The following is a 27,814-nucleotide window of genomic DNA, read 5'->3' on the forward strand; positions in this document are numbered from 1 at the left end:
AGGGTTTCCAAAGAGCAGCTGGTGGATTCGAACTATTAACCTTTTGGTTAGCAGCCATAGCGCTTAACCACTGTGCCACCAGGGATCAAATACCTATGCTAGGACCTACCAATTGAGTATGAATCTCTGAGGGGTGGGGCCCAGGCATCAGTATTTTATAAAGCTCCCAGATGATGGTCATTAACAGCCAGAATTGAAAACCACTGAGTTAGATTTCACACTGGGAAATGACCAGCTTCTAGGACTTCTAAAATTGCATTTGCTTTTTAGCTTGCTGAATGCTGGAGAATAGCTACCATTAGAGAGTTCAAAGAAACGTAGCAAACTTTGCATTTGAAAGATGGCACCTGAATCAAATTATTCCTTAACTTGTTTTCCTGACCTAATTAAATTCTGAAAACTAAAGCCTGGATGAGCTAGCAATTGGAACTTTCAGTTCCTCATTTTAGAATCCTTTTCTTCATCTGTTTGACATTGGTGTTGGTGATTGTCTTTTCAGAGCAATAATATCTTCTGTCTTAAGCAGGAAATGAAACTTGGGTCTGATTATTTATGCATGCCCTGACACCTTTTTTTTTTTTTTTTTTTTTAAAGATACAAGTGAAACTGCCTATGAACTTCAGCTGCTGTGCAAACCACAGGCTTGTTCTTGGGCTGAGGGAGCGCCTTCTTCACTCTGGGCTCTTGGAATGAATGACTCATGCCCTATGCCAGCATACAGTACTTAATCACTTGTTTTCTGTGTACCAGGAAGAGGCAGGCATATGAAAACAGAAGCCTTGTCTTGCCAAATGGATCTAAGAGTGGAAATGTTGACCTAATGGGTCTAACAGTTGAATTTATGATTTTAAAAAAAAGCTTATGTCTTTAGGGGTATTTAATTATTTCATTAATTGAAATTTGGCACTATTTCTAAAATGCTATATGTTTCATAATTTGTAAGCAGCTCTACTCCTAGTGAGATAACTTTGATCTTAAACTTTCAAGCTTATTTGAGAATTTAAAATGTTTATCTTTTGAATTTGTATGAAGGATTAGAAAACAGAATGTTTGCTGGAGTAGTTCAATTACATAGTTGTTCTTGATGGAAGGAATTCCTGGGTGGTACAGTTTATGGCCTCGACTGTTAACTGAAAGGAGTCTACCCAGAGGCACTTAGGAAGAAAGACCTGGCTGTCTGCTTCTAAAAAATCAGCTATTGAAAACCCTATGGAGCAGATATGGAGTCACCATGAGTCAGAATCGACTTGATGACAGTTGGTTTTTTGTTTATGGAAGGATGGTATAAGCACCATTGGCCATTTTCTTTGCCAATTCCAACGCCTTTTGCCTCCAGAGTAGCCATTTAATATGGGATACTGAGGGTATCCACTACTAAGTATAGTTGCTGCATATGCCTAAACTAAAATTGTCTACACATGTCCCCTATACTAATAAACTCTGCTAATGTCAGCTTGTTTTATTTCGTTAGTGAAGAGTAACAGATTTTTGAAAAAATACACACATTTTGAAGTGTCTGTTGTGTGCCAGGCACAATACCAGGCAGCAGTGACACAGCAGTTAATCAAGACAGACACTGAGGCTCTGTTGTGCCAGTTACATTGTCTCCTCGGGACCTTCCCTCTTGTCATCTGTCTCTATTGGTATGAGAAGCCATGTATACCTGCTAGAAATTTTAAGATAATTTGAAGTTGTCCAGAATTTTTAGATAAATCTTTCATTGTGAGAAATCACAGTCATCATTTATTATATTTACTGAAAGGTAAATACTTTTATTATTAAAAGCACCAATAAGGCAAAGACTGATATTTGGGGGGCTTCCTTAAAAAACAGTAAAAACTTAAGGTGTTAACCTTGTTACAAGTCAATGAAAAAAGCAGTTGGTAGAAATCCATTCTCCAATTCACTCTTTCATGTTTACTTGTATTCATTCATTTACTCATTTGATTCAGTAACTTGAATGAGTGTCTGCTATGTGTCAAGCACTGTGCTAGGCCACAGGTATTCAGTAGTAAACAAAATAGTCAAAGAATTAAGTAAACCGATATAGGACTTAATAAGTCCTTAAGACTTAATAGTCTGCTTTTGCTTGGTTAGTTGAAACTGTTTACATTTACGTCTTAGTTACCTAGTGCTTCTATAACAGAAATACCACAAGTGGGTGGCGTTAACGAACAGAAATTTATTTTCTCACAACTTAGGAGGCTAGAAGTCCAAATTCAGGCTCTAGGGCTTTCCCTTTCTGTCGACTCTGGAGGAAGGTCTTTGTCTCTTCTGAACTTCTTCTCTGGTGCAGTCTTCATGTGGTTTGCCATTCCCCACTCCTTACTAGCTTGCATTTTCTCTCTTTTATATCTCAAAAGAGATTGACTCAAGATACACCCTATGCTAATCTCACCTCATTAACACAACAAAGACTTTTCATTGCCAAATGGGATTATAACCACATGCATAAAGGTTAGGATTTACAACACATATTTTTAGGGGACATGATTCAATCCATAATATTCCACCCTTTGGCCCCCCCAAATTTATGTTCTTGCCACATGCAAAACGTATTCATCTCATCACATGGTCTCAAAAGTCTTAAATTAGCTCTAAGTCCAAAATCCCATCCTCTGAATCATCTAAATCAAATATGGGTGAGACTTTAGGCGTAGTCCATCCTGGGGCAAAATCCCTCTTCATCTGTGAACCTGTGAAATCTAGATTACAAATTATGTTTCCAAAGTACAATAGTGGGACAGACACAAGGTAGACATTTCCATTGCAAATAGAAGAAATTGGAGAGAAAGAAGGGATAACAGGCACCAAGCAAGTCCAAAACCCAGCAGAACAATTTACATTGGCTCTCAAGGCTTGAAAATAATTCTGTTCTCTGAGGCCATCTGGGCAATCGCCCTGCCCTCCAGACTCTGGGTGTTGGCCACGCTGTGGATTATGGGTGGAGACCACTCATCCCTGGGCTTCAGCTATGCCTTCCAGGCCCACCGGAACAGCAACTCTGCTCCCTCGTCTTTGGGTGGCCACATTCTCTTAGTCTGTCTACGTGGCAACCCCACCCTTTCAGCCCTGTCAGGCCTCGTTCTTCTGCCTGTTGGGTATGGCAGCCCTGCCCCCTCAGCTTTGGGTGGCAGCCCCATCCCCCTGGCATGCCTTAATGGCAGCCCCACACTCTGGAACTGAGTTGGTGAAGATCTGACTCTTTGGAACCTAGGCGGCTGTGTTCCCCACCCTTTGAGATCTAGGAAACCGTGGCCCCACCCTTTGAAACCAAGAAAGTCCTTCTTCTTGTGCTCCTTCCAGTAGTTCTGCTGATCTCCGAGCCGCTCCAGGGATCGTTCTTTTCTTTTCTTGAAGGACAACAGATCTAACTCCTTTGGCCTGTTTCCTACCTGTAGAATTCCAAGAGGCAGACAGCATTCTCTCCTTGTGTTCTTTCTCTGGCCCTCTCAGTCTAAGCTTTTGGGTTTTCTGCTGTGGTAGTTGGTTAGATCCATCAGTCACTGGCTTAATCTCTCTAACAGAAGATTGTGTAGCCACGACCTTGGTGAACATTCTAGGACATGTGTCATTAGTTTGTACAACAGAATTTTCTAAATCTTTAAGTTGTATTTTTATTTTGCCCTATTCATTTTTAAGTCTTATCTCTTTCATCTTACATTTTACTATAAGCCGCAAGGAGAAACCCCTTTAAGATCTTACTTAGAAATCTCATCAGCCAGATATCCAAGTTCATCACTTATAAGTTCTACCTTCCACCAGACATTTGAACATAATTCAGACAAGTTCTTTGCCACTGCATAAAAAGCGTCACCCTTCCTCCATTGTCTAATCACGTGTTCATCATTTTCTTTTAGAGCTTGGCTGCTAACCAAAAGGTCGGCAATTTGAATCCACCAGTGCTCGTTAGAAACCTATGGGGCAGTTCTACCCTGTCCTATAGGGTCTGTATGAATCCAAATTGACTCGATGACAGTGGGTTTGGTTTTAGTTTAGAAGCACATATAACATCAACATTTCTAGCAACATTCTGTTGCTGGCACCATATGTATTCTCTAAGGTATGGAGACTTTCTCTATAGCTCTCCTCACTTCCTTCTGAACCCTCACCAGAATTGCCTTTGACGTCCATGATTCTACCAACAGTTTCTTCAAGGCAATCAAGGCTTTTACTATTAGGCACCTTAAAACTCTTCCAGCCTCTACCTATTACCTAATTCCAAAATTGCTTCCACATTTTAGGTATCGGTTAGAGCAGCACCCTACTCTTCCGGTACCAAATTCTGTCATAGCTATCTAGTGCTGCTGTAACAGCAATACCACAAATCGATGGCTTTAACAAACATTTATTTTCTCACAGTTCAGAAGGCTAGAATCCAAATTCAGGGTGCTGGCTCTGGGGAAAGGCTTTCTCTCTGTATCGACTCTGGAGGAAGCTGCTTGTCTCTTCAGAGCTTCTGCTCCTGAGAGGTCTTCATGTGGCTTGGCATCTCTCTTGCCGCATCTCTGCTTGCTAGCTTGCATTTTATCTCTTTTATATCCCAAAAGAGATTGACTCAAAATACATCCTATACTAATCCTGTCTCATTAACATAACAAAGGCTACCCATTCCCAAATGGGATTACAACCACAGACATAGAGGTTAGGATTTATAACATATTTTTGGGGGGTACACAAATCCATAACAATTTATTATAACTATTGCTACATTAGGAAGTATTTCTATCTTTTATTTGTGCTTTCTATTTATCATGCTTTTTTCTTTCTTGCACCTACCGTCTATTCCTACCTTCCATTGGCTAGCTTGCGTTTTTGTCAGGTGTCTCTGTTGCCAATTAAAAGTTATGCATTCCTCTATTTGTATTCTTCTGTGGTTTCCTGAAACATAGGACCCAGTACTTATTTTCTTTTTCTTTTTTAATTTTATTGTGTTTTAGGTGAAAGTTTACAGCGCAAATTAGTTTCTCATTCAAAAATTTATACACAAATTGTTTTGTGATGTTGCTTGCAATCCCTGCAAATGTGTCAGCACTCTTCCCCTTTCCTTTTCCACCCTGGGTTCTCTGTGTCCATTCGTTTAGTTTTCCTGTCCCTTCCTGCCTTCTTGGCTTCGCTTTTGGGCAGGTGTTGCCCATTTGGTCTCATATACTTGATTGAACTGAGAAGCACATTCCTCACGTGTGGTGTTTGTTTATAGGCCTCTCTAATCTTTGGTTGAAAGGTGGACTTGGGGAGTGGTTTCAGTTCTGAGTTAGCAGGTACCCAGTAGTACTTATTTTCACAGAGACAACTAAAGTTTGTCAGTGTCTCTTTCATTTTCCCAAGCATGTTTTTACCTCCTTTTACACTCCACCTCTAGGTTCCCTCCATGTAGGGATTTGGAGGAGAGCAGGAAGCTGGCAGTCATGCCTGATTGGCCATTTGGACCAGAATTCGGTTGCTGGTACTGAGACTGGATACCGGGTTCTGAGTTGCATCAGAGCTGCAGACTTCCGTTTCATGTTCTGAGGAGAAAGGATGTAGTTCTGAGGGCAGATCTAAGATATTTTCATAGAGCACTTCTGGTGCAGTGGTTAAGTGTTTGGCTGCTAACCAAAAGGTCGCAGTTAGAATCCACCAGTCGCTCCTTGGAAACCCTATGGGACAGTTCTACTCTGTCCTATAGGGTCACTATGAGTTGGAATCGACTCGATGGTGACAGATTTGGCTCTTAGATGGCTTTCAGAAATTATGGCCCTACCATAAGGTTTACGAAGTAAAAGACTTACTGAAGTTTTTTTTTTAAACTACATGCAAATTCTTGAAGTAAAAACATCTCTGGTGGGGTTATGGAGAGTTAGGAACCTAGAATTTTGAATGCATATGTTTCCCAACTTCAGCTAAAATTATTGAATGTTTGCTGTGTGCCATATATTGTGCTAGTCACTTTCACATCATTCTCTGATTTAATCCTCATAAAAATCCTATAAGTTAGATGAATTCTCATTTGCAAATGAGGAAACCGAAGCTGAGAGGGGTTCAGAGACTGCCAAAGCCCGGTAGCAGAGCCTGGGTTCTTCACCTGGGACTCCAGATGTCAAAGTGCAGGCAGTTTACACATTGGACTGCTGTCCCTGGACTCCCTCTGGCTTCAAACTCCAGAATCAGCCCCAGGCCACCCTGTCCAAGCTATCTGTCACCTTGATCTCTAGCCTCAGGCCTGCCCTTTCATATCTGCCCTCTACACAACTGTCTTAATGTTTAATCTCAAATGCCAATCTGCCCTGTCTGGAGGAAACCAAAAAACGAAACCCATTTCCATCCAGTCCATTCAGACTCATAGTGACCCTGTAGGATAGAGTAGAACTGCCCCATGGGTTTCCAAGGCTGTAAATCTTTACGGAAGCAGACTGCCACATCTTTCCCTCGTAGGGTGTTTGCTGGGCTCAAACCGCAGACCTTTCGATTAGCAGCCAAGCACCTTAACCACTGTGCCACCAGGGCTCCTGGTAAATGACATAGGAGTGCTAAGGATTAAATGAGTTAGAATGTGACAAGCAGAGAGAATAGTGCCTGGCACATGGGAAGTGCTATCTATATAAGCGTTATGTATGATTCTTGTTGTCGTTGTTGTCATTGTGTGCCTTCCAGTCAGTTCTGACTCATGGAGAGCCCTCCTAGGACTGTTGGGAGGATTAAAGGAAATAGCTTAACCTATAGTGCCAGAATCCAAAAAGAAAACAAACTCATTGCTGTCAAGTTGATTCCAACTCATAGAGACCCTGGAGGACAGAGTAGAACTGTCCATAGGATTTCCAAGGCTGTAATCTTTACGGAAGCAGACTGCTACATCTTTCTCTTGCGAAGCGGCTGGTAGGTTCGAACCTCCGACCTTTTGGTTAGCAGCTGAGTGCTTAACCACTGCGCCACCAGAGCTCCTGTCTGGAGGAAAGGGCTCCCGAATTTCCTTTTTGGTGTCCTCCTGATTTGCTCGTGGCTTGGTTCTTCAGCCGCATTCTTACAGCTCCCTGCCTCAAACCTTAGAGCCAACAGAACCAAACTGCTTAGAGTTCTCAGTGTAGTCAGTGAGTATTGGAGAGCCTGCTAGATGCTGGGAAAAAGCGGCTCTTTTAATGATCTTGGTGGTGAAGGTCTTGCCCCTGACAAGGATAGCAGAATTAGGGATGGAGGAAGTGAAGATTCACCAGATATTGAGGAGATAGAAGCATTAGGACCTGGTGAGGATGTCCCTCTCAGGTTCTGGCTTGGGCAGCTGGAACCATGGTGGTGAGCGGAAAGCCCCATACAAAATATGAAATGAGAGTACTGTATTACACCAGAGAACATTTGGTAGGGAATCTTAGGGTGTTAGAAAGAGTGGGAAATTGTGTTCTGATTTTAACAGGCTGTGTTATGCTGGGTAGTCACTTTACCTCGGCCAGCCTCATGTCTTTATCTGAAGCAGACCAGGTTTGCCACTTTATATAGTTCTGTGAACCAACTCTTCTAACTTGATTCAATGCAAATTCTTCTCTGATCTCAATCTGCCTCTCCTTTATGTGTTGTTCATTCATCTGTCTGTTCAGCATTTCGGAGCCTGCTGTGTATCATGCAGTGGGGACATAAACAAGAGCTTCTTGACATGCTTGCTGGTCAGTTAGGGAGATAGGCAAATCAGCAGTCAGGTGCAGGAGTATGTGCAGGGTTCAAGGGAGGCACAGAAGGGAGCTGGTCTGTTCTGGGTGGGTGGAGTGGGGAATGTGGCAGGGAAGACCAGTGGCTTGTTCTAAGTCTTGAATGAAGAGCAGGCAGAAGTGGATGGGAGCAGCATTCCAGGCCAAGCACTGTGTGTGGTTCTGAATGATTGAAGACCAGGGGGCTGCGGCTGGGGGATGGGGAGTCAGGAAGAAGGTGGACAGGGCCAGCCCATGCAGGCTTACAAGCCTGTCCAAGGAATTTGGACTTTGTTCCCAAGGCTGTGGAGAGTAGAAGTAACCTGATCAGATTAGCAATGTTCACATTTATTCCTTTTGAATGCCTAATATGTTTCTTTCACAATATTGATGTTATACAAACTAGACTTTAAGGCAAAGAGCGTTACTTGAAATAAAGGCATTTATTGCATTCCCAATAAATAGGACAGTTCCCCAGGAAGATATAATCATCCTGAATGTGTATATGTCTGACAACATAACCTCAAAAGAAAAAAAAAAAGAAAAAAAATTAAGAAGGAGAAATGGAAAAAAATACACAAAGCATGAGATTTATTTGTTTATTTTTAATTTTTGTTGTGCATTAGGTGAAAGTTTACAGAGCAAATGAGATTCCCATTCGATAGCTCGTGCAAAAAGTGTTTCACAGCCTTGGTGTCATTCACTACAGTGTGTCAGCACTCTCCCCATTTCCGCCCTGGGTTCCCTGTTTCCTCTTATTCTGATTTTCTACTCAGTGCCTTCTCATCTTTGCTTTTGGGCAGATGTTGTCATTTTGATCTCGTATAATTGTTCTAAGGAGCACATTCCTCTTGGGTGTTATTATTTTATGGGCTTGTCTATTGTTTGGCTGGAAGGTGGTCTCCAGGAATGGCTTGAATCCCAGGTCAGAAGGGTGTCTTAGGGCCATAATCTCAGGTGTTCCTCCAGTTTTCTGACAGACTAGTAAGTCTGGTCTTTTTGTGAATTTGATTTTTTGTTCCACATTTTTATTCCATTCTGACCCTTTGTTGTGGACCCAGTCAGAGCAGTTAGTAGTGGTAGCCAGGCACCGTCTGCTTCTTCTGGTCTCAGGGTCGCGTAGGCTGTGGTTCATGTGGTCCATTAGCCCTTTGGACTAATTGCTCCCTTGAGTTTTTGGTTTTCTTCACTCTCCTTTGCTCCAGAGGGAAGAGACCGATAGTTTTATCTTGGATGGCCGCTCACAGGCTTTCAAGACCCCAGGTGCTACTCACCAAAGTAAGATGTACAATATTGTCTTTATGAACTATGTTGTGCCGGTTGATGTAGATGTCCCCCGAGTCTGTGGTCCTTTGCCTTGGAGCCTAGGAACTTCATCCTGTGAGATTCTTTTTTTTTTTTTTTTTTAATGCACTTTAATTTTTAGAGCAGTTATAGGTTTACAGAAAAATTGCGCATAAGTACAGAGAGTTCCCATATATCCTTCTCCCCTCCTGCACTTTGTTTCTCCTATTATTAACATCTTGCGTTCCTGTGATACAGTTGTTACATTTTTTTTTTAAATTGTACTTTAGATGAAGGTTTACAGAGCAAAGTAGTTTCTCGTTAAACAATTAACACACATATTGTTTTGTGACATTGGTTGCCAACCCCACGATATGTCAACACTCTCCCTTCTCGACCTTGGGTTCCCCATTACTAGCTTTTCTATCTCCTCCTGCCTTCTCGTCCTTACCCCTGGGCTGCTGTACCCATTTAGTCTTGTTTTGTTTTATGGGCCTGTCTAATATTTGGCTGAAGGGTGAACCTCAGGAGTGACTTCATTACTGAGCTAAAAGGGTGACCGGGGGCCATACTCTTAGGGTTTTTCCAGTCTCTGTCAAACCAGTAAGGCTGGTCTTTTATTTTTTCCTTTTTCTTTGAGTTAGAATTTTGTTCTACATTTTTCTCCAGCTCTGTCCAGGACCCTCTATTATGATGCCTGTCAGAGCAGTCAGTGGTGGTAGCTGGGTACCATCTAGTTGTGAGACTCAGTCTGGTGGAGGCTGTGGTAGTTGTGGTCCATTAGTCCTTTGGACTAATCTTTCACTTGTGTCTTTGATTGTCTTCATTTCCACGAGGAGATTTTTTTAAATAGCCCTCACTCAAAAACTAATAGGTCAAGCAGTCAAAAAAAAAAGAAAGAAAGAAAGAAAGAAACTAGCAAGTATATAGAGAAATTGAATAAAATAATTCACAGGGTTGGTATAATGAACCCTCAAGCAAAAGTTAAATAATTTCCAAATGTTTCCGCCATACATAGTAAGAAATCTTTTTTACATTATGATCTAGTGAACAGATACATCTATGTAAGTGCCAGAAACAAAAATTTCATGAAATGATTTACCCTTACAGTGTGCAATTTTCTATTTTCTGTTCTATTTCATTGTTGTTAATGCTGATCTTATTATACAAAATTGATTTCATAACCCTCTAATGGATTTTGGATGGTATACATGGTTTACCCTCAGCTGCTAACTGAAGGGTTGGTGGTTCAAGTCCACCCAGAGGTACATCAGAAGAAAGGCCTGGCCGTCTACTTCCAAAATAATCAGCCATTGAAAACCCTATGGAGCACAGTTCTACTGTGACACACATGAGGTCTCCGTGAGTTGGAATTGACTGGATGGCAACTGGTTTTTTGATTAATGGACTGATAGATTTTTTTTTCTTTGAAAACACAGTAAAAAAGATATATGGACTTTTTTCTCCCGGAGTAGGAATCAACTCAATGGCAACTGATGGTAGTGGTAGAAAAACAAGTAAGCCAACAATGGAACAATTAAACCAAAACCCACTGCCATCAAGTCGATTCTGCCCCATGGGGTTTCCAAGACTGTAAATCTTTTTATTTATTTTTATTGTGCTTCAGATGAAGGTTTACAGAGCAAATTAATTTCTCATTAAACGATTAATGCACATATTGTTTTGTGACATTGGTTGTTAACCCCGTGATGTGTCAACACTCTCCCCTTTTTGACCTTGGGTTCCGCATTACCAGCTTTCCTGTCCCTTCCTGACTTCTCTTCCTTGCCCCTGGGCTGGTGTGCCCATTTGTTCTCATTTTGTTTTATGAGCCTGTCTAATCTTTGGCTGAAGGGTGACCCTCAGGAGTGACTTCATTACTGAGTTAAGAGTGTCTGGGGGCCATACTCTCAGTGTTTTTCCAGTCTCTGTCAGACTAGTAAGCCTGGTCTCTTTTTGTGAGTTAGAATTTTGTTCTGCATTTTTCTCCGGCTCCGTCGGGGACCCTCTATTGTGATCCCTGTCAGAGCGGCTGGTTTTGGTAGCTGGGCACCATCTAGATGTGCTGGACTCCGTCTGGTGGAGGCTGTGGTGGTTGTGGTCCATTAGTCCTTTGGACTAATCTTTCCTTGTATCTTTGATTTTCTTCATTCTCCCTTGCTCCAGACAGGTTGGGACCAGTGGAGTATCTTATCTTAGATGGCTGCTTACAAGCCTTTAATCCCCCAGACACTGCTCACCAAAGTAGGGTAATATACACAGACTTTTTAAAGACACACAGAATGTTTACTAAGAGACTTCCTGGATTCCCCTAGCCACTGCCAAGCCTCCAGTATCCTTCTGTTCCCCTCTGTCCTTCTCTTGCAGACTTCAAAGATGTCTTTGACTCCTATTTTTACTGAGTCAAGGCTGTCCGATACGCTCATCTGCTTCTCTTCTCCATTTCTGTATTTAGCCTTTCATCTTTTGTTCCAGACTTAGAAAAAAATATTGTCTTCCTTTTCCAAGGCTAACTTTTATGCCTGTACTTTTGATTTGATCATCATCTGCTTCTCCTCCTTCAGTATCTCTTCTTGCTTACATCTAGACATTTCCCGTTGATTATCGCTTTGGTAAAGTAGAGGGCCAGCGAGAAAGAAGAAGACCCTCAGCGAAATGGATTGACCCAGTGGCTGCAATGATGGGTTCAAACATAGCACGATTGTGAGGATGGCACAGGACTAGACAGTGTTTCATTCTTTTGTAGATAGGGTCACTAGGAGTCGGAACCGACTCCACATCACCTAACAACAACAATAATATCCCATCATGAGCTCAGTCTTAATGGGCTTAACTGGTTCTCTCTCTGAACTGCTAAGATTATCAGTGATTATTATTTTTAGTCATCAGACTACAAAACTTAGTCATCTTTATAGTTTTTAAAAACTTTGTATTGAAAATATTTTTCTGTTTTTTTTTTTTAAAGCTGAATTTTTATTTTCTTAAATGGATGATACATTCACATGGTTCAAAATGCAAAAGATGCAAAAAGGGTATTCAGTTAGGAGGTTCTCGCTCGCCTGTCTCCCTGCTGCTGTATACCCATCCTTTCTGCCTTATTGTCTTACTCTCCTTTGTCACGTGCTCATCTTCTCCCTCTCCAGAGAGAATAGATGTTTCAGTGTCATCTTCAATTTACTCTTCTCTTGTCTTTTATATATCTTCCTTTGAGGCGGTTCATGTTAATCTCTGTGCATTTTTTTTTTTTTTTTTGGTCAGTTGACTTTTAAAAAAATGTATTGCGATAAAATACAAAAAAATTGCCATTTTAACCATTTTAAGTGTATGATTCAGCGACATTAATTACATTCACCATGTTGTGCAACCATCACCACCATCCACTTCCAAATATTTTTCATCACTCTAAATAAAAACTCAGTACCCCTTAAGCAATAACTCTCCATTCTCTCCTTCCCCTAGCCCCTGGTAGCCACTGATAAACATTTGTCTCTATGCATTTGCCTATTCTAGATATTTCATATAAATTGGATCATACAGTGTTTGTCCTTTTGTGTCTGACTTATTTCATACTTATTTCAAAACTCAGCATAATGTTTTCAAGGTTCATCTATGTTGTAGTATGTATCAGAACTTCATTTCTCTTTATGCTGAATAATACTCCATTGTATGTATATACCACATTTTGTGTATCCATTCCTAATGATGGACACTTGGACTGTTTTCACCTTTTGGCTATTGTGAATAATGCTGCAGTGAACATTGGTGTACAAGAATCTGTTTGAGTCCCTGCTTTCAAGTCTTTTGTGTATACACCTAAGAGTGGAATTGCTGGGTCATATGGTCACTCTAGGTTTAATTTTTTGAGGAACTTCCGAACTGTTTTCCGCAATGGCTGAACCATTTTACATTCCCTCTAGCAATGGATGAGGGTTCTAATTTCTCTACATCTTGGCTAATCTGTGTGCATTCTTTATATACTGCCAACCCCACTCCCCACTTAGTTCCATGTCATTCCAGCCAGGACTCTTGCAATAACCTTCTCACTGGTTGCCTACTCCCGTCTTCCAACTTCTTCCAATGCTGTCCTCTTAATCCCTGGCCGTAATCTTTGCTGATACCATTACTTGCCTGCCAGGGTCTCCAGGAAGTGTGAACTCATTAGCCTTGCATTCAAGCCTCACCATAACTGGCCTCAGTTTACCTTTCCAGTCTTATCAGTTCACATCTCCACTGTACCACCTGGTCTTCTATTACCTAAACTGTTTTGTTCCTTTATTATTATGTCTTCTTAGTCTAATACACTGCCTGGTTCCTGGCACGTACTTAATGCTTCCCCACTGATGGGTCACCCCTCAGAACGAACCTTGTGCTTTCTTTCCTTTACTTTATTGTCCTTACTGCTTTCCTTGTGCTCAGAATTTACCTGCTTCCATGTAAGTGTCCCTGACTACTTTAGCTCTAACTTCTTCCTCCTCCAAACTCCTCGAGCTCATTTGGTACTCAAGGGACAGACTCTTACAACTGTCATCTGTTTATCTGAGGGCAGGGTTCTGGGTATCCAGAGCTGCTTTCCTTAGCAGGGATGTCTGTGTTAGCAGGTGTTGAGACTTGGCCTGCCTGATACCTGGATCCTGGATTACTGTTTGGAAAGAAATCAGGGCATCTTTATTGTCTACACCAACATGAACTCCAGTGGAGTTAGATTTAAATTTTTAAAAATTACCAAAGAGATAAGAATATTAGTAAATATCTAATGATATTGGGTAAGGAACAATGTTTAAAGCATAAAGTTATTGAAAAATGATAGATTTGTATAAAAATGAAAAACTGTAGAAATCAATAAGGAATATAAAGAAAAATTATTAGAGGATATGAACAAGAACATCACAGCAGAAGAAGAAACATAAACAGCCAGTTTTATAATTAAATGTTTAATCTTACCAGCAATGAAAAAAAAAACATTAAGCAATGGATGCTATCAAATCGGCAAAATTAAAAAAGAATCAAAATGCTGGCAAAAGTACTTTACAACAAGCCTTTTCATATGCTTTTGGAAGATATCTAACTTGGTATATTTGAAACTTTAATTTTTTTAATATTTTAACCTAGTAATTTCATTCCTAGGAATCTGTCCTAAAGCTATTACTTATGGATGCAAGTAAGATATTTGCATAATATTAACTGTTTGTCACAGTGTTTTTTATAATAGGGAAAAACTAGAAATCACTTAAATGCCCAAGAGTGAGAAAGTGCTTCCTTAACTGGTAAATTAAGCAGCCGTGAAATTATGTTTTTCAGGAATGTTTTAAAGACGTGGGAAAATACCCATGAAATGCTGTAAGAAAAAATCAGTATATAATGCCATATTCATACTATTACAATTTTATATACGCACATACACCCCTATAACTTGAAATGTGGCAAAATAATAAGTTATTTCTGAGTAGTGGGGTTGGAGGTGATAACATTTTTTTCCCATGTCTTCCAGTTTTATGCAGTGTTATTTTTGCAGTGAGAGTGCATATTATGTAAAAATTTAAATGTCTTACTGGTTTGTTCCATTTATAGTTTCTGAAAGAGGCACTGTAGCATGATGATCAAGAGCACAGGCCATGGAGTCATGCAGACCTGGCTTTGGATACAACTCTGCCTCTTATCCCTTGTATGATTTTGACCATGTTACTTGCCTAAGCCTCCATTTCCTCATCTGTAAAATGGAACTCATAGTACTAATGCGCAGAGATGAGATGTCAGGATTAGAAATGATAGTATCTATAACAACCTTTTGCAACCTGAATTCCACAAGATAATCAAGACCTAATGTCCTCATCAGACATCTCTCTAGTATTGAATTAGTTTCTCTCCTCTGCATCTAGAATGGTACTAGTTACGTGCCATTCTTAAGAGAATTGAGAAAGCAGTCACCTCAGTCATTGTCTGTGTTCAAGGTTCGGATGAGGAACCTTGGTTAAGGTGCTTGGCATGTAGTAACCAAAAAAACCCAGACATTATCATGCAGTCATTTCCAACTCATGGTGACCCCGTGTACTTCAGAGTAGAACTGTGCTCCACAGGGTTTTCTTGGCTATAATCTTAACAGAAGCAGATTACCAGGACTTTTTTTTTGTGGTGCCACTGGGTGGATTTGAACTGCCAACCTTTTGGTTAGTAGTCTAGAGCAAAGCATTTGCACCACCCAGGCACCTTTTGGCACATAAAAGGCACTCAGTAAATGGAAGCTGTTTCTATTGCTTTTGTCCCAGAAGTGACAGAAAAGAACAGTGGCTTTCTGGATGTCTTTGCTTGGTGTAAACATCTCTAGGAAAGGCATTTTCCTGAGTGTGCTCTAGTAAGCAGGCATCTGTATGGCATCTTGTCAGGCCTTATTTTTGGGTCTGGGACTAGCTATGCCTGTATGACTGTGGGCATTTTCCTGAGTGTGATCTAGGAAGTTGGCATCTGTATGGCATTTAGTCAGGCCTTATTTTTGGGTCTGGGACCAGCTATGCCTGTATGACTGGGTAACTCATCCCCTACGCCCTCTTGTGATGAGCCAGCTTCTTGCCTCTGCCATAGTGCTCTGCACTACTGCCTCCTCTCTGGGAAGAGTTTCAGAAGTTTGGTTCTCTCCCCATAACTGTCCTTGTATCAGGAGACTTATTCAGGCCTCGGATTTAATGCTTTTTCATAAGTTGCTGTATGGTAATATATTCAGTTCTGGATGCTCATACTGCTTCATTGGGACCTTGTTCATTTTTTAAATATACTGCTAAAGATGATTGTTTTAATATATTTTCTGATGAATATTTTCTCATGACTGCTTTTTTTTTTTTTATTTTAGCTACTGACCTACTTCTTGCCTGGAATCCCATTTGTTTGGGGTTGGTAGAAGGTGTTATTGGGAAAATTCAGCTTCATTCAGGTATGTTTCTATAAATACCTTAAACTTGTCGGATTTAATGTGGCATTCTATAAAATTTTCCTCTTTATGGATAAATGTAGATTCTGTTATGTCTTTGATTACTTTTCCTTAACTTTGGGTCTGTCTAAAATGGGCATATTTCCACTTAAGTTAAATGAAATAAAAATAAAGCTTTAGAGAAAAGGAGGCATAATATTATAGTCCTTTCTTTTGTTTAAGAAAATGCTTATTAAATGCCTACTATGTGTCAGGAATTGCTGGTAGAGCACAGTAGTGAGCAAAAACAGGTCCATTCCCATCCTTATGGAACTTACAGTTTAGGGGAGACAGACGTTGATGAATGATCACTAAAAGAAGTGTATAATTATTTGGTAATTGTGGTAGGTACTATGAAAGAAAGATACCAAGTGTGATATCAAGGGAAAGAATAGCAGAAATAAGGATGGAGAGGTAGCCAGGTGGCAGACATGGATTGGCTGGCTTTGGGTCAGGTATCCATCTCTAATATAGTCAGCTGTGGCCAGGAAGAGTCTAGGTCTCTTAATATGTGGTGTGGTCCTTTCCAGGAGCCTTTTCCGGGGCAGGCAAGTGGGAGAAAGGTCTAGGTCATTTTTGGCGGCCCTAGATGGAAGGATAGGCACCTGTGCCCTGGGCTTGGAGGCAGTTTTGTTATTGGGAAATATAATAGGTGTTAAACAAGTTGAGTACCCAAAAGCTAATGAAAAAGGACTGAATTGAATATTTTTAAGCACTATGGTTAAATAGCTTACTTCCCTTGGTATCAATTTTAATATGACTTATTAACTATAGGAGGCTTTGTCATTATTGCTGTGTAATTGGGAGAATATCTACCCTCTGGAGTGTGCCCTTTTTATTCTTTTGAAATAAAATCATTGAGCATTTGGGAGCCAGGTTGATTTTTGTGTATTATAAAGCACATATTGCTGGAGATAATCTCATTTTGCTTCCCTAGATTCTTTGGTTGGTTTTTAAAAATTAGTTTTTATTATGAAGTATTTTATAGCAACAAAAAGCTGAATGTCACAGATATACTATATAAGTAGTTTGAAAACAAACACATGTATCTACCACCCAGATGAAGAAACAGAACATGACCAGTGTCTCTGGAGCCCTTTGGGTACCTTTCTTCAAGTGGATCCTGCTTCCTTCCCTTCAAGAGAGCCTACCATTTTGAATTTTGTGTTGATTATTCCCTTTGATTTTCACTGTAGTTTTTGTTACTTATTGTATCCCTGAACAATGTGTTGTTAAGGATTGTATTTTGGGGACTTTAGATAAATGATATTAAACTGTGGGTGTAAAATTGTTTTTCTCACTCAACGTTTTAATTTTGAAGTTTATACATGATGATTATGAAACTGTGGCTCTTTATTTCTGCTATTGTATAGTAGTCCATTGTGTGAATATAGCATAATTTATCCTTTCTCCTGTCATTAGGTAATTGAGTTGTTTCCAGTTTTTTGCTATTGCAAATAATACTGCTATGAACATTCTTGTACATTCTGCCTTCGGTAGTTTTTTAGAAGGGGAGAAGGTTGCTAAGTGGCATGTAGACATCGTTCAACCATGCTAATTATTTTATTAGTAATTAATAATTAGTCCTACAGATCCACATTTACATATATATATATTTTTAACCATTGGTCAGTTTCTTTAGTCATTTTTTTTTTACGTTTACTTTTTTAGTTTTAATACACTATTTTTTAGAGAAGTTTTAGGTTTACGGACAAATTGTGCAGAAAGTATAGAGAGTACCCATATACCCCTTCTCCTCTCCCCATTCCCTGCAGTTTCCTCTGTCATTAACATCTTGCATTAGTGTGGTATGTTGTTACAACTGGTGAACCAATATTAATACATCAGTATTAACTAAAGTCCATGGTTTACGTTAGGATTCAATCTTTGTATTGTACAGTCCTGTGGACTTTTTTTTTTTTTTTAATTAAAATAAGGTTTTATTGTGTTCTTGGTGAACGTTTACAGAGCAAGTTAGGTTCCCATTTGACATTTTCCACACAAACTATCAATGACATTAGTTACATTTTCCGCATTGTTACATACTTATATTTTTAATTTATTTACATGCTGAGAGGATAGTTTCATAGCTAGTTTTTTGAACTAAAATACATTTTCTGTTATTTAAATGATGTTTAGGAAACCTTTGAATTACTTTTCTTCAGTTTGTTCACATCTTGGAGCAGTGAAGCAGTCACTGAAATCAGAAGACCTGGGTTCAAGCTCTATGAATTAGCTTTGAAATATAGGGGAAGTTACTCAATGTGTGTTTCATTTATTTATTGCTGTGGTTTAAGCTGCCCCAGAAGTTAATGGCTTAAAACAACACCACTGTATAATATCATGAGTCTGTGAGTTGACCAAGCGGCTCTTCTGCTTTGTGTGGTGTTGGCTGGGGTCATTCGTTTGGCAGCATTCAGCTGAGAGTTGGGCTGGGGTGCCTAAGTTTTCCTTCATGTGTCCTCTCTCTCCAGGTGTCTCATGTCACAGGGACTCACCTTGAGTCCTCTCACCTGGATAGCCTGAACGTTTTTTCAGAGGGGTGGTGGTGGCTGGGCGCCAAGGACAAGCCTCAATGTGCAAGTACTTAATCAACCTCAGCTTGCATCACTTAGCTTACTAATACCTCATTGGCCAAAGGAAGTCTCATGGCCCAGGCCAGAGCCAGTGTGGGAGGGGACTTTACAAGGGCGTGAATCCCAGGAGGTTGGTTCATGGGGCCGGCCACCAGTGTAACAGTTGACCACAATGTCTCTGAGTCTCAACTTCTTAAGAAACAGTAAAAACGAGTAAAAATAGCTGCTCTCTTGATTTCTGTAGGGTTTTGTGAGTCAAATGAGATGATATACCTGAAAGTACTTCTTAAATTATAAATTTCTATTTTATCTAGGGCTGTTTTGGTTGCAAATACAAACCTACTAGCTCAAGCAAAAAAAAAGTTTTATAAGGAACCAAGGTACCAGAACCAAGAAGTGGGACGTTGTATACCTGTACCTGTTGCTGTTGAGTTGGTTCCGTCTCACAATGACCCTATAGGACAGAGTAGAACTGCCCCATAGGGTTTCCAAGGAGTGGCTGGTGGATTCAAACTACCGAAGTTTTGGTTAGCAACTGAACTCTTGTAACCATTGTGCCACCAGTGCTCCGGGGACATTGTATATGATCTGAGATTACTTTATAGAGGCCGGGGGTCTCTGACTACCACTCCTTATGTGTCCACTTCATTCCTATTCCTCTCTTTTCTTTGCTTTCTCTGTTTCTATGTATGTAAGACCAAGTATTTCTGCTCTTAAATGACATCCTCAAATTGACAAACATCTGTTCCCTGTAACCACTGGAGACTAACCTAGTTCAGACTCCTAGAAAGAGGCTCTTATTGGCCCAGCACTGGGCCATGAGCCTTCCCTGGTCACAAAGTTCAGACATGCTCCAGAAACCCACTCCCCCAGGTTGGGGGGCAGTCAGAGCTGTAGGACTTGGACTTGGCAGGCAACCCTGAGGTTGTCTTCTACAAGCAGTGTACAAATACAAGTTAATGGCTGGTGAATTTATGATGCAGTACCATATGGTCATTTATGAAGTGGTGGAGGTATGGTCATTGTTAGCCTTTGTTTGGAGCAACAACAGGTGGTTGGTAGGCAGTGGGGGTACCTGTTATATAGGATATATTAGAAGGGGGAGAAGGTCTGTAAGTGGCACAAACGTTTTGCCCTCAACGGCTAACCTAAAAGTTGGTGGTTCGAAGCCACCTGGAGGTACATGGGAGGAAAGTGCTGGTGATCTGCTTCCGTTAAGATTACAGCCAAGAAAACCTTATGGAGCAGCTCTACTCTGTAACGCGTGGGGTCGCCATGAGTCGGAATCGACTCGACAGCAAATAACAGCAACAGAATGGGGAGACGTGGGAAATAGAGTGGGCTGGGGAAAGAAAATGTAAAAAAATGAAAGGACAGGGAAATCCTCAGTTTTTCACTATCTTAACTCCTGTATCTTTTTCTCCCCTTGTTATATCACTTATAAGGTTTGATTGTTGAAAAACAGGGCAGAGAAGAATCAAAGGTAAATCTTTTCTGGGCCCCTTTGCCACTCTTCTTCCCTCACTCTGGAAGGGAACTAGCCGCAAACCCACCTCTCTGCATCACTCAATCCCCCACCTCCGCACCCTTTAACCATCCATCTTATTCTTCTCTTTCTTTGTTCTCTGTCCTTGGGGGTGCCTCGCCCCATTCCTTCCCTGTGCCCTCTTGCCCTGAGTAAGTGGCCATACCCTCAGATTGGCCAGGATGGAAGCTAGGTTCCTAGTATGCATTAGAAGTCCAGATACACTTTCCTATAGGAGCATCTTCTTGGTAGAAGATGAGGGAAGAAAATGCTGTACTTAAAATCTTTTCTCACTCCCATTCCCCTCCTACTCCTACTTACTCTATACATATTAATATATTAATTTTTGTTCTTGCCTAATGAGATGGGAACATAAATCTATTTCAACAGATGTCACTGACAGTTTAAAAACGGCGTGGGTGAACTGTGCTGCTGTTCCTCTCACTGAACTCTGAGCTCATGGAATGTAGCAGGCTCATGGGACTGAGGAACCTAACATCCACAACAATGGTTATTGAAAGCACGTCAAAGAGAATTTGCAGTAGTCCAGTATTGGAGCCCTGGTGGTGAAGTGGTTAAGAGCTCAGTCTGCTAACCAGAAGGCTGGCAGTTAAAATCTACCATCTGCTCCTTGGAAAACCTATGGGGCAGTTCTGCTCCGTCCTATAGGGTCGCTATGAATCAGAATCGATTTGACGGCATTCAATGACAACAATATTGCCAACTGTTTTCCTTCTTCTTGGCCTTTATTTCAGGTTGAGATAGGCCATTTCCCAGACATCATTGACTAGGTACTCACCCCAGAGATGGACAATTCCTGAGAGGCCATGCATTGTTTCCTTAAGCATTGTTTTGCATCAGATTGCTTCATCTAAGCCTCAGTTGCCTGTTTATAACACAAAGGTGATAATACCTCCCTAGTACAGTTATTGTGAAAATTTACAAAAGTTCATGTGAAGTGCTTAGTACAGTTCTTGGTGGTAGTGAGCATTATTGTTATGACTATTATTTTCCTTAGTTTTAATGGTACTTTGAGGGGTCAGATATTCTACTAGAGAATCATTTAAATGTTAGAGAATCAATTTTGAACAAGTTTGAAACTTGGACTTTTTTTTTTCAGTAATGTTAATGTTTGCTGAAACTGTCATACTAACATGTCACTAAAAGACTGCATGGTGGGAGGAAAATATTAGTGGCATTTAGTGAAGGTTATACTTCATAAACTACGTGCCCACTTCCCAAATGTGATAGGAGAATTTTAAAGTATTTTTTGGTTGTGGTATCCTGTGCTGATAATCACCCTTGTTTTCAGCAAGCTCTGCCAAAAAATTCTTCTGCTGACCTTGGTGCTTAGCAAATCTCTCTTTACAACTGTTTGCCTTTCCGTGGGTCACAAGCTTTCTTCCCTAGACATTAACCGGCAGGTGGACTTTCAGGCGAGTTTACGTAAGGTAGTGGAATGCAGTCTGTCCCCAACAACTGCAGTGTATCTGGCTTTGGGATTTAATTAGTTTGAGAAACAAGAAGTAGGAGGGACGTGTAATGTGACAAATAGATTTGTTGTTGTGTGCCATCAAGTTGATTCCAACTCATAGCGACCCTACAGGACAGAGTAGAACTGTCCTGTAAAATTTCCAAGAGTAATCTTTCTGGGAGCAGATTGCCAGGTCTTTTCTCCCAGGGAGCAGCTGGTGGGTTCGAACTCCTGACCTTTCAGTTAGCAGCCAAGCACTTTAACCATTGCATTACCAGGGCTCCTGACAAATAGATTAAAGAAAAGGAAAGTACGGCTCCATGAAAATCGATGTTTTTGATTGGCTCTAGTGTCCAGGAGGAAGTACAGAATGATAGTCAAATTCTTTTCACAATTGTACTTACACGTTGATTTTTTGTTTTATTCTTATGTCTGTCTCCCCTCTGGAAGATAAGCTCCAAGAAGACAGGGGCTGTGTGTTTTGCTCACTGCTGTGCCCCTTGTCTGGCAAGGAGCTGGCTCACAGCAGGGGCTATTCAAAAATACTCAGCAGATACTGGTTAATTTAACGAATATTTATGGAGTGCTGAGCTCAGTACTGGAGACTGCAGGGGAAACAAAGCTTGAGGTTCCAGGAGCATAGACTTGAATGCAAGAGATGGATATTTTATCATTACAGGCTTAGGCTTCTGAAGAAAAGTTTGAGGTGCTGTGGCGTGTATCAGAGGGGCCTGACCAGGCTGGGGTGGGGGTGGGGAGTCCTGGAAGGCATCCCCGAGGAAGTGCTGTATGAGTTGAGGCCTGAAAAATTAGTGGAGATAATCTAGACAGGGCCAGTGTATGTGTGCCTGTGAGTGCATGTGTATGTATGTTCATGCGTGGTTTTGGGTGAGAGATGAGGGGTGGGGAATGAGGAAAATGCCCCACATTATTGATGTGTTTCTTCTATTTATTTTCTGCATGATTAATGTCCGGGATATAGCTGTATCTTTACACAGATAATCCATAAAAGATTGGTTTATGCTGGGGATTTTAAATGCATCACAAAAGCTATTTAAGTTTAAATCTGTTTTGAAGATTTGGAAGAGGGTAAGCTTAGTTAGCTTAAGACGTATCTGAATATAAAAAGCAAAGACATTCGTTAGCAAAAGTCTGCCCTTTATCCCATGATATATTCAGAAATAGTCTGAAGAGAAAATTGTCAGGAATCTTGATTTGGCAAAAGAGACTCTTTGTTTAGTAATTAAGTGAATTCCTACTTGTAGTACTGAATAGTCCATAGACAGAATTCACTCAAATAGATCTCATTCATTAAAATAGTACTTACCATCTGCTCTTTTTCCACTTTTGATGTGGTGAAGATCATTAAAATGGTAAAATGCATTATGCATATGATTTAAAAAGTGTGATTTTGGTCTTCTGCTGTTTATGGAAACTTTTTCTTGATACGACAATAATGGCATAAATATAAACCATTTTTTATATTTTAGTGATGAATGAGAATGCTTGTGGTGTAGTGGTTAAGAGCTATGGCTGCTAACCAAAAGATCAGCAGTTGGAATCTACCAGCCACTCCTTGGAAACTCTATGGGGCAGTTTTACTCTATCCTATAGGGTCTCTATGAGTTGGTATCAACTTGACAGCAGTGGGTTAGTACTTTCCTAAAAAAACACTGGAAAACTCCACTCCTCAAGGGCACTAGAGAGAAACAGAGAGAAGCATGGCAGAGCCCGGCAGAGCTCTGAATATTTCTGAGCCTTCTAGATCTTGCTTCTGTTTAAATGTAAGTTTAATGGCCTGTGTACAATTACATAGTGAGATAAGCAGGTTGTTTTAGTGACTGACAACTCAGGTTATTAAAAACAGTCAAGGACTGTGATGATGGTTGTACAACTATAAATTTATTAAAATCATTGAGTTTTACACTTATAATGAGTGAGGCTTACAGTATGTAAATCATATCTCAAGAAAGCAGTTGAAAAACTTAAAACAGAAGATAGCTCTTTGGTGTAGATTGTTGTCATTACTTCTGATCTTATCTTAATTAAAAACTTAAGTACATGTATGTTTTGGTAACTTATAGATTCTTTTTTTCATGTCCTGAAATTTTTTAGAATACTTCCTTCAAAGCAACAGTATTAATTTGTAACAGAACATTTCTACGAAAATGTAAATTATCTAAAATGTATTTCGAATACAGTCATTATATATTCATTTTGTAATTCTTGAGGATCTCAGAATTACTTATTTTCCAGGTAAGATTTTCTTTAGTAATTAGGTTCCTGGTTCACCCTGAAAAGATTCTTTAACTATAGTTATTTTTCCTGTTTTGTTAATAGTTTTGGATCTTGGAAGCAGGCAGCTCAGTGGTGTGAGAGAATTCTCTTATTTGGCATCTTCTCATCTCTATTTTTTGCTTCCTTCCTCTTCCTTTTACCCTCTCCCCAGGTATCCAGGTGCTAAGTGACTCATACCATCCTTTCTCTGTTCCCCACAGCCTGTTCCATCACTTCATGCTTCAGAATTTCCTGCTTGGCCCTGGTCCTTAACCTGAGCTCCAGTCCCCTCAGTACGGTTGGTTCCAATTTCCTGGTCAGAGCATTGTACTGGGCTTGAAGTAGTCACATGAGTGTGACCCATAGTTCTGAGTTTTCTCAGAGGGTAGTTAAACTAACATACTTCTTATTTTTGAGTACATCTTTGAAAGGTTTTTATATTTTCCAGGCAGAGACATTTAGAGTCAGGCCAACTTGCCTCTTACACTATTCCCCCATTGTTCCTTTTTCTGTTCATCAACCTATTTGTTCTTAAGCATCAGTTGTTTTCCTCAGTGATTCCTATGGCAGTGATATTAGAAGCTTTGGTTTTTAGCCTTGGAAAGAGAGGAGGATTGTTAAGGTAAGAATGACTATGTGTGGGTCACCTGTAAAGGTACTTTCTATATTTATTCCCTCTGTCATATTCTTTTTGAATTTTTTACTTACTGAACATTTGGAAATAATTATAATAAAATTATTACTGAATCTAGTAATCTGTAGCAACCGTATAGGACAGAGTAGAACTGCCCCATAGGGTTTCTAAGGAGTGGCTGGTGGATTCGAACTGCCAACCTTTTGCTTAGCAGCCGAGCTCTTAACCACTGTGCTACCAGGGCTCCTTGAGAAAGGATAGTCTTGATAAATATAGTAATTTCTCTCACTTACTTAGATTTGGCCAGTATCAGCCATTCAGAGCAGAGAATGAAGATTGTTTATTTAATTGACTTGGTTATCCGGTTTTTTACGGTCTTGGGTCCCTTCATGTAGGAGCCAGTCACTTCCAACTTTGAGAGCATCCTTATGTCACCTCTCAAAGCAGTGATTTATCTTCATGGTGATAAACCTGCATCATGAATAAAAATCCTGATTATGTTTGCAATACTGGTATTTGATAGATATGAAAGTATGTAATGTATTAAAGTTTTCAATAAACACAAAAAGACATTTTAGCAACTTAGGAGGATAAGCTGTAGTTATCTGGAAAATGTACTTTTATATAGGACATCATTTTCCCCAACAGTACTTTATAAGTAAGACTTTTACAGTTTTCTAAGACTTTTATATCTTTTATAGATGCAAAAGGGATTACATTTTTATAAACTATTGTAGATTATTTCATTTTATGGCAGATCTTTATTAGGAATTTAAACTTAGTCCTAAGCTTTACAAGCTAAGCTGAATATTATCTAATTGCACCATTTGGTACTTTTGAAACAGAGCCTATTAAAACTGCGTCTAGCCCTAGATGCTCTCCCTGTGAGTCATTGTCAATTTTCTATAGACCCATATTTAGGACACTTTAGTAGGCAGCAGAATGACCAGTCAAGAAACACTGAGTAGCTACTGTGTTTGGAAGGTGAGCAAATTAATAATTGGCTCTTTAGTCACTGAGAGCAGTGGAAGTCCAATGTAATATACTTTTAACTACCAGGTATCTGAGATTGAGCAGTGGAAATAGAGGCTACAAAATAAGTTATGGTTGTATGCTAAAGAAAAAAAAAAGTCATTTTTAAGCTCCCAAGTAAAATTAAATGGACAAATCCCAAGAATACCAAATGTTCTCCATCTCGTTGGCCTCCTTATGCGGGAGAACTCACAAAGCGGGGGTTTGGATTAGATCCAAAGAGTATTCATGAGTTTGAGGATAGTGGTCAAAGGGAGCTTCAGTTGTGTCTGTAACATTTATTTACTTATTTTAACAAGTGGAATGTATTTATATATTCCCTGTATGTTTGGATTAATAAAAATAAAGGATTGCTCAACCTGCATTGTTGGGTCAAATGCATATCCTTTCTATATGCCAGTAGGATAGATAGCCATGTAGTTAGAAATATAGAGGTGATGTGATGAGTAGGGGGAAAACATTTTTTTCCCAAATTGAATGAAAGTCTTTACCCCACAATTACTTACTCCTTTTAAGTGAATCACTTATTGTACATTGCTAGTAATTGAATATTTTCCGGGACTATTGTTTTAGCTTGCCCTACTGGTCATTCTTTTCAACATAATCACTTCCTTATCAGTTTTCTTATCTCGCTGGGGAAGTTTCCTTGTCTTTCTTTTCCTGGAGGAGCCAGGGTTACAAAATTGACTTTAATTTTCCTCCATTGTAATATATTTATTAAGTTGAAAAAGTATCTTTATGCCATTAGACCCGGCTAGATGAGATTATCTTTTAACTCTGTTATACTATATATCTAGATCTCACTGTGACAACTTTAATTGAGCCGAGTTTCTTTTCTTGGTGGGTAATATAAATTAATTTAACAATAGCTTGCTTTGGCACTTTAAAAATTTTTATGTACAAAATTATACTTGAATGGATACTAGGATTGCTAAACAATAGTGAGGTTATACTTTTACATTTTTCTTGGCTTAAAATTCAGACTATAAAAAGTATATTTGTAACTCAGCATGCATTTTCCTACTCGAGGTCCTGGACTTTTTGTTCGTTGCTGTGTTTTGATTCACCCAAGGCAAAGTAATTACAGGAAGGGAGATGCCTCTTATTTCCAGTGAGGTTTTGTTTGTTTGTTTTGTTTTAGAGGGAATGATTTTACCTGGAAATCTCTCAGTGTTCGGTTCATAATTTTACTTTTCTTTCTATTGTAATAATTTTAATTATTCTGTTAAACATTACTGTAAACAGCTACATCTTTTCATCAATGTTTTGGCTTGCCCTGTTGGTCATATGTTTCAAGAATTAATAGACTGCCCTAGCTTAAAACCTCTGTCTTTGGCAGAAAATATACTTTTTAGTTTTTTATACTCTGCTCTAGTAGGTAGGACTCTTAACAAGTTCTTCTTTTGTTCTTCAGAAAGAGCTTTCTTTAAAAAAAAAAAGGTGGAGTATAATACACATACCATGAAATTCACTCTTTTAAAGTGTACAATTTAGTGGTTTTTAGTATATTCACAAGGTTATGTAACCATCGCCACTATCTAATTCCATTTTATCATGTCAAAAAGAAATTCTGTGCTTGTTTCTCCCTCCCCCAGTTCCTTGCAATGACAAAATCTTTTCTCTATGAATATGCCTATTCTGAACACTTCATATAAATGGAATCATACAATACGTGGTCCTTTGTGACTGGCTTCCTTAACTCAGTGCAATGTTTTCAAGATTCATGTAGTAGAATGCGTCAGAGCTTCATTCCTTTTTATGTTGTGGTGTTGTTGTTAGGGGCCATGGAGTTAGTTCTAACTCATAGCAACCTTACGTACAGCAGAACAAAACACTGCCTGGTCCTGCACCATCCTCAAAATTGTTGCTATGCTTGAGCCCATTGTTGTAGCTATGGTGTCAGTCCATCTCATTGAGGGTCTTCCTCTTTTTTGCTGACCCTCTACTTTACCAAGCATGATGACCTTCTCCAGGGACTGGTCCTTCCTGATAACACGTCCAAATTATGTGAGACAAAGTCTCGCTATCCTTGTTTCTAAGGAGCATTCTGGTTGTACTTCTTCCAAGACAGATTTTTTCATTTTTCTGTTCAGTCCATAGTATATTCAATATTCTTTGCCAACACCATAATTCAAAGGTATTAATTCTTCTTCAGTCTTCCTTATTCATTGTCCAGCTTTCACATGCATATGAGGCAATTGAAAACACCATGGCTGGGGTCAGGCGCACCTTAGTCCTTAAAGTGACATCTTGCTTTTCAACACTTTAAAGAGATCTTTTGCAGCAGATTTGCCCAGTGCAGTGTGTCGTTTGATTTCTTGACTGCTGCTTCCATGGGTGTTGATTGTGGATCCAAGTAAAATGAAATCCTTGACAACTTCAATCTTTTTTCTGTTTAT

At 39.7% G+C, this 27,814-nt stretch overlaps 1 protein-coding gene across 2 annotated transcripts in view; it reads left to right on the forward strand.

The window, feature by feature from the left end:
* The window catches only part of INPP5F (inositol polyphosphate-5-phosphatase F), an 89,384-nt gene that overhangs the window by 11,746 nt on the left and 49,824 nt on the right, over nt 1–27,814 (forward strand). Inside the window, exons 2-3 of one of the 2 annotated variants that reach the window (XM_023730011.1) lie at nt 15,781–15,861; nt 23,971–24,042. In XM_023730011.1, coding sequence (XP_023585779.1) covers nt 15,781–15,861; nt 23,971–24,042 — 153 coding nt within the window. The remainder of the gene's footprint in view (nt 1–15,780; nt 15,862–23,970; nt 24,043–27,814) is intronic. The other variant, XM_004374898.2, reaches the window with a different exon arrangement.

The sequence above is a fragment of the Trichechus manatus genome, unplaced genomic scaffold, assembly GCF_000243295.1.
Source record: "Trichechus manatus latirostris isolate Lorelei unplaced genomic scaffold, TriManLat1.0 scaffold00031, whole genome shotgun sequence".
Taxonomy (NCBI): Eukaryota; Metazoa; Chordata; class Mammalia; order Sirenia; family Trichechidae; genus Trichechus; species Trichechus manatus.